The 6100-nt window shown below is 57.2% G+C and overlaps 1 protein-coding gene across 1 annotated transcript in view; it reads right to left on the bottom strand.

Moving 5' to 3' along the window:
* Positions 1-229: 229 nt before the first annotated feature.
* PHGDH (phosphoglycerate dehydrogenase) overlaps positions 230-6100 on the bottom strand; it is a 32823-nt gene continuing 26952 nt past the window's right edge. Inside the window, exons 9-12 of the mRNA XM_004618114.3 lie at positions 4144-4276; positions 2717-2847; positions 1461-1698; positions 230-559 (exon numbers count right to left, since the gene is read on the bottom strand). Of these exons, the coding sequence (XP_004618171.1) occupies positions 405-559; positions 1461-1698; positions 2717-2847; positions 4144-4276 (657 nt within the window). The 3' untranslated portion in view covers positions 230-404. The remainder of the gene's footprint in view (positions 560-1460; positions 1699-2716; positions 2848-4143; positions 4277-6100) is intronic.

Below are 6100 nucleotides of genomic sequence, written 5' to 3'. Positions count from 1 at the left end.
TGTCCCTCCCAAACACAGACACAGTCCTGTTCCCCAAACCAAACACACACACACATGCATGCACAGACACACAATCACTGACACACATACATACACGCACTCCTGTTCCCCTAACCAAGCACACGCGTATGCATGCATGCATGTAACAAACACTCCTGGTGCCCAAACCAAGCTCTGGGGTTGCCCATGGCTGCCCCCTGGTGGTTCTTCATGACAACGACACTTCAACGACAGAGCTTTGGGGCAAGCCCTTTATTTTAGGTGGTCACTGTTCTGGAGAGGTCCTGTGAGGTCGACAGCAGCCGAGGCAGTGCCTGTCCCAGGAACAAGGCCCTGTTTTCCCTGCCGGACAAGGCGGGCAGATCGCCTCAGAAAAGGCTGAAATCCAGGAAGCAGCTCCAGAGTCAGAAGCGGAGCTGGAAAGCTTCTGTCACGTGTTGCTTCCACGTGTCCAGGTTGGGTAGCAGGGAGGAGATGCCCAGGACATGCCAGGTGGCCCCCTCAGACACCGATGAGAGCTGGTAGGACAGCAGCTGCACACCAGCCCCGGTGAGAAGGTCTGGAAGTAAACAGATCTCTGGGTTAGCACTGGGCTTGGGGTAAGAGGCCAGACGTTGGGGGCAAAGTCAGAATCTTGAACCTCTGTGATCCAAGATGTGGGACAGCAGAGTTCAGAACCAGGGCCAGAGAGATAGGACACCGCCTTGCATGCAGCCTACCAGGGTTTGATTCCCGGCATCCCTTATAATTCTCTGAGCACCACCAGGAGTGAATCCTGAGTGCAGAACCAGGAGTAACCCCTGAGCATCGCTGGTGTGGCCCCACCCCCCAAAATGTTCAGAATCAGAGAGAAGAAAGAAGGAAGCCATCCAGCTCCCCTTCCTGTCTTGTCTCTCTAGGAAAACCCCAAGACCCCACAACAGGGCGAGGGGAAGGGAGGCCCAGCTGCAAAGAGCTAATGCCCCCCCTCCCCGCCCCACCCTCCAGCTTCCTGGCTGCCAGTTTTATTCAGAGTGACATCTGGGAGGGAAAACAGGGCAAGTTCCACTGAGCCGCTGGCCAGGATGGTGAACTAGGCCCTCTGGGGTCTGCTGGCATATTCTCTGGCAAACTTGAAAGTGCTTCAAAATTTCCAGCAGCCCTGGCATGGCCCTGGTCAGTGCATCCTGCACCCCACAGCTCTGAGTTCCAGGGACACAGTCCACGGGAAATGCCCCTATGTCTTCACTGGGGGCGGTAGAGGCTGGATACCTGCATCTTGTCTGAGAATAGGCGTCTGCGCTGCCCATCTCTGGGGCTGCAGAGAAGCTACAATGAGTTCTTTCCCAGGGTATTCTAGAAACCGGCCCTCTCTCTGCTGAGGGTCTGCAGCCGCCCCTGGGTACAGAGGGCCCTGAAAGGAGAAGGGGGAGCAGAGGTCTGCACGGCCCCCCAGAGCCACCCAAGCCCGGCCCCCTCACCGATGACGGTGGGCAGCATGGCGGGGCTGGAAGACTGAGCCCGGAACAGGAGCAGGGGCAGGTCCCGGCGCAGCGGCACTGGAGGGCTGAACACGGCTCCGTTGAGCGCTTGCAGAACGGGAGTCGTGCCCTGGACCGAGCCCACTGCCTGGTAGGGGGCACCCGCCAGGGCCACCGTCAGGAGGCTCTCCCCGGTACCCTGGTCCCCAGGCACGGCGGGGCTGTGTGAAGTGGTAACCTGCAGAGGGGAGACAGGGAGCCAGTCACCCACCCCTGCCTCGGCCACTGGGCCGGCTGGGCGGAGCTTCTGCCTGGCTCCCAGGCCCCTGCGCGGGGTGGGGGTCAGGGCAGAGGGCAGAGCTTGTGGACCTGGAATAGTCAAGACCTGGGGGGTCCCAAGGGGAGCGTAAGCAAAGTGCTGCTGAGAACAGGCGAAAGATAGAATGGGGGCTGGGGCGATGGCACAGCAGGGAGGGTGTCTGCCAGGCATGTGGCTGATCCCGACTCGATCCCCAGGATCCCATAGGGTCCCCTGAGCACCGCCAGGAGTCATTCCTGAGTGCAGAGCCAGGAGTGACCCCTGAGCATCGCAGGGTGTGACCCATAAGGAAAAAAAAGTTAGGACGGGAGGTTGGGGCAGGGCGGGAGGTGCAGGGAGGAACAGGGGCAAGTGAGAGGTGGGGGCGGCGAGGAAGGAGGGGTGATCGGGTCTAGCCTCCAGAGGCTTCCCCCACCCGGCCCCCCATGCTCAGCTCACTCCAGCCTGCACAGAATCAGGGCCATGACTGGGACTTGGGGGGAGGGGAGGGGTCCACAGGGGCAAACGTGAAAGTGCTTCAAAATTTCCAGCAGCCCTGGCATGGCCGTGGTCAGTGCTCTGCCGGCTCCTGTGCTGGGACACACAGACTTGGACCATGGAAACAGAGGGGATGGTGCCACAGGGTGGCCACGGGCGTGGCAGAGGTGAAGAGAACACCTGAGAGCTCCGGCCTGGCCAGGAGCCCCAGCACGGGCTCCATGGCTCTAGGGCTCTGGGGGACAGCCCGAGGCCCTGCACCATGGGATTTCCTCAGGCTGGGCACTCATGGCGTGACAGACACAGAGTGCGAGTCCTGCGGCCATGCGTGAGGCAGCTCCCGTCCTCTTTGCAGACGAAGCAATCAGGCGTCTTGCTTGGGAGCCACATCAGTGTCGGGGGCTCTGTGGGGTCGGGAAGGTGGGGCAGGGGGTGGCCTGGCGGGGCAGACAACACGCACGCTGAGGCCAGCCTCCTGCACCAGCAGCTTGGCGTTCACCAGGTTCACGTCGGCCTGACTGGAAGCTTCTTTCAGAAGACCCACGATGACCGCGGGGCTCAGGCAGTTCCCTGCATTCTTCAGGGACGTTCCTGGGGACCCAGAGAAGTTACCGTCAGGCTGCTGCTTCGTGAGGGACACAGAGGCCCACAGGAGTGCTCTGGACCACGGGCTCTTACTCCGGCACCAGCCCAGCCTTCCAGGCGGTTCCGCATCCTCGAGAGTGGAGAAGTGGGAGACTCCACGAGAAGCCCAGGGCAGGGCACGGGTCTCTGTAGAGCCATCTCCTAAGCACGTCTCGGGGTAGGTGAGGCACCTGCCTTGCACGTGGTTGACCCCGTTCCATCCCCTGGGCCCTACAGGGACCCTGAGCACTGCCAGGAACGATTCCTGAGCACAGAGCCAGATGTAAGCCCCAAGGTCCACTGTGTGTAGCCCCAAAACAAATAAGCAAAAAAAAGAAAGCCCTTTCTAGAGCTCCGCTTCCCGCCTATTCCCCATGGCCCAGGCAGCAGGGCTGGTGGGATGCCTGGCCGCTCTCAGCGGCCTCTCTGCTCTCAGCGGCCTCTCTTCTGCAGAAGCGGCTGCAGCCTGTGCAGTACCCCCACAGGGCCAAAAGGGGGCACTGCCTTCCTCACTCAGACAGCACAGGCCCGAATGCTGGTAGCAGGGCCAAAGACCCGCCTTCCTGTGTCACAGAGCATAAAATGTTGCCATTAGCACCCCACCCCCTCAGTTTAGGGTGGAGGCCCCTCCCCTGCAGGCCAGAAGGAAGCAACAAGGTTGACATCAGAATCGGACCTGCAGACTCAGCCTGGGACACACCCCCTCCTTCCCACTGCCCTACTATGAATTTCAACTCTGTTTTAGTCTCTTGCGCATCATATCCATTCCTGAAGTACTAGAAAAATATGATTTGTGGTAAGATAATACAGGGATTAAGGTGCTTGCCTTGCACATGGCCCATCCCAGCTTGATCCCCAGCACCCCATATGGTCGCCTGAGCACTAGTCCTGAGTACTACTGGGCTTGGTTCCCAAAATGAAACAATAATAATAATAATGATGATAATAAAAACCCAGAACAGATGGGTTGAAAGGAAGTCTGTTTCCCCAGGGGCTGCTTAGAAGGGGTCTGGGCAAACACCTGAGCTCTGTGCTCAGTGGACTGTGCAGTGCTGTGCATCCAACCTGAGCCCCAGGCAGAGCCACAGCCCGCGAGCACCTCCCCCACCGCCCTGTTCCCACAGCCGCTGGGGGAGAGGCTCAGAATAAGGGACATGAACTCTCAGTCACTCAGTGGTCTGTAAGCTGCAGCGATTATACCCAGTGGGGCACACGCAGTGCCTGTGTTCCCTTCTCCCCATCTTCCGAGGAACCCGGCATCACCTTGTGTCATTATGTGGATGGTCCCTTTAGGGGATCCAGCCCAGGAGTGCATCAGCGTGCCCAGAGCTTCTGCCAGGCCAATCCAAGGCTTAGTGTGTGGGGAGAAGGCACTGGTAAGGGCCTGGGCGTTCACCTGCAAAGAAAGGGGAGACAGAGATGACACAGCTGCCCAACTCGGCCTCCAAATGAAGACCTGTTGCCAAGACTCAACTCCTCAAGGAGAACAGAGAGCCAGGAGCCACCCTGGCTCTGTGTGTGTGTGTGTGTGTGTGTGTGTGTGTGTGACAACTGCCACCAGCTACCAACAAGGAAACAACCTGTTGCTATAGCTCAGGAGAGCTCTAAGTGAGCCTTCCATCTTCATTCTCTATCTTGGCTTTTGAAATAGGATGTTTACATAGTCACTGACAACAGTGACTCCAAGTTGTAATGAATAAAGCTGCATGACACTCACTCCTCAGTGGCCAGAGGCACACTGGGCAGTGGACAGAAGTCGTCACCGTCTATGCTCCTAAGATTGTAAGTCTGGGGTCTTATCAGTTAGACCCCACCAGAGGCCAAAGGCAAGAGTGTCCTGGGTCCAATGTCTGCCTGTGTTTGGCTCTGATTAAGCACTGGCCACTTTCACTGAGGTCATTGCAGACAGGTTCATCTAAAAAGGACTGAATGACAATCTGGGGATTGGTGCAAATCTAGCAGGAAGATCCAAGATGTGACAGAAAGAAAAGGGTGGCATCGGGTTGGAAATGACCCTTGGGGACGGGTGCTGGGGATCCTCTTTTTCTGCTGTGTTGTTTTTGTTTCATTGTTTGTTTTGGGGCAACACCCAGTGATGCTCAGGGGTTCCTCCTGGAGCTGCACTCAGGAGTCACTCTTGGTGGGCTCAGGGACCATACGGGTTGTAGGGTGTAAACCCGGGTCGGCTGCATGCAAGGCAAGTGCCCTCCTGGCTGGACTGCCTCTGGGTCCCTGCAGGGTCCCTCTCAATACTGTCCAGGGGACACGAAAAGGAAGGACAGTGAATGGTGCAGGAGGCGAGTGAGAGCAGCCCTGCAGGGAAGAGCTGAGGTGACAAGACAGAGTGTCATCAGGAAAGGTGCTCCCCAGGCTTCATGCCTCACTTCTGTCCCCTAGGCAAGGCCACAGCAGCACGGGGGCTTGTCTTCATGGACAAGAGCCTTCCTTGGAAACAAGACAGAGAATCCTGAAAAAGTCAGCTTAGTCCAAGTCCAGCCTGGATCCGAGTGCTAATCTGTGCCTGAGATTCAACCAAAACTGCACTGGAGCAGATGCAGTAAAGAATTAGGAGATGGGGGAGCTGGAGCAATACCACAGCGGGTAAGGTGTTTGTCTTGCATGCAGCCGACCCTGGTTTGATTCCCAGCATCTCATATGGTCCCCTGAGTGACGCCAGGGGTAATTCCTGAGTGCAAAGCCAGGAGTGACCCCTGTGCATCGCCGGGTGTGACCCAAAAAGCAAAAAAAAAAAATAATAAGAATAAGAATTAGGAGATGGCCAGGCCTCATGGTGGCAGAGGACCCGGGCTGTCCCTCCCTGGGTCCCTGCTCACCCAGCAGACTGGCTGTCACACCCACAGTTTGCCTCCAGGCGCCATCTTAGCGCACCAATAGCCCTGGCCCAGAGACGCCCAACTGAATCCCAAAATGGATTAGTGCCATACAGAGATGTCTCTGGAACCCAGCCATTTACAATCTAGAAATTTATACTTACAATCGCGGCCGCACGAGCTCTCATGATATTTAAAATGAACAATGAAAATAAATGATCTAGCATCAGCCCTGGTAGGTAGGCTTGAGTGGTGGTGGGAAAATTTGAGCAAAACCTAATGCCCAAGATTAGGGAGTATTGGGGAAATTGTCTGCCATAGAGGCAGGGTGAGGACTGGGATGTGAGTGGTGAGAAATGTGCACTGGGGGAGGGATGGGTGTTCCATCA

The sequence above is a fragment of the Sorex araneus genome, chromosome 3 (genome assembly GCF_027595985.1).
Source record: "Sorex araneus isolate mSorAra2 chromosome 3, mSorAra2.pri, whole genome shotgun sequence".
NCBI classification, from domain to species: Eukaryota; Metazoa; Chordata; class Mammalia; order Eulipotyphla; family Soricidae; genus Sorex; species Sorex araneus.
Note: the sequence above shows the minus strand (reverse complement) of the source record. Positions and strands in the feature narration are given on the sequence as shown.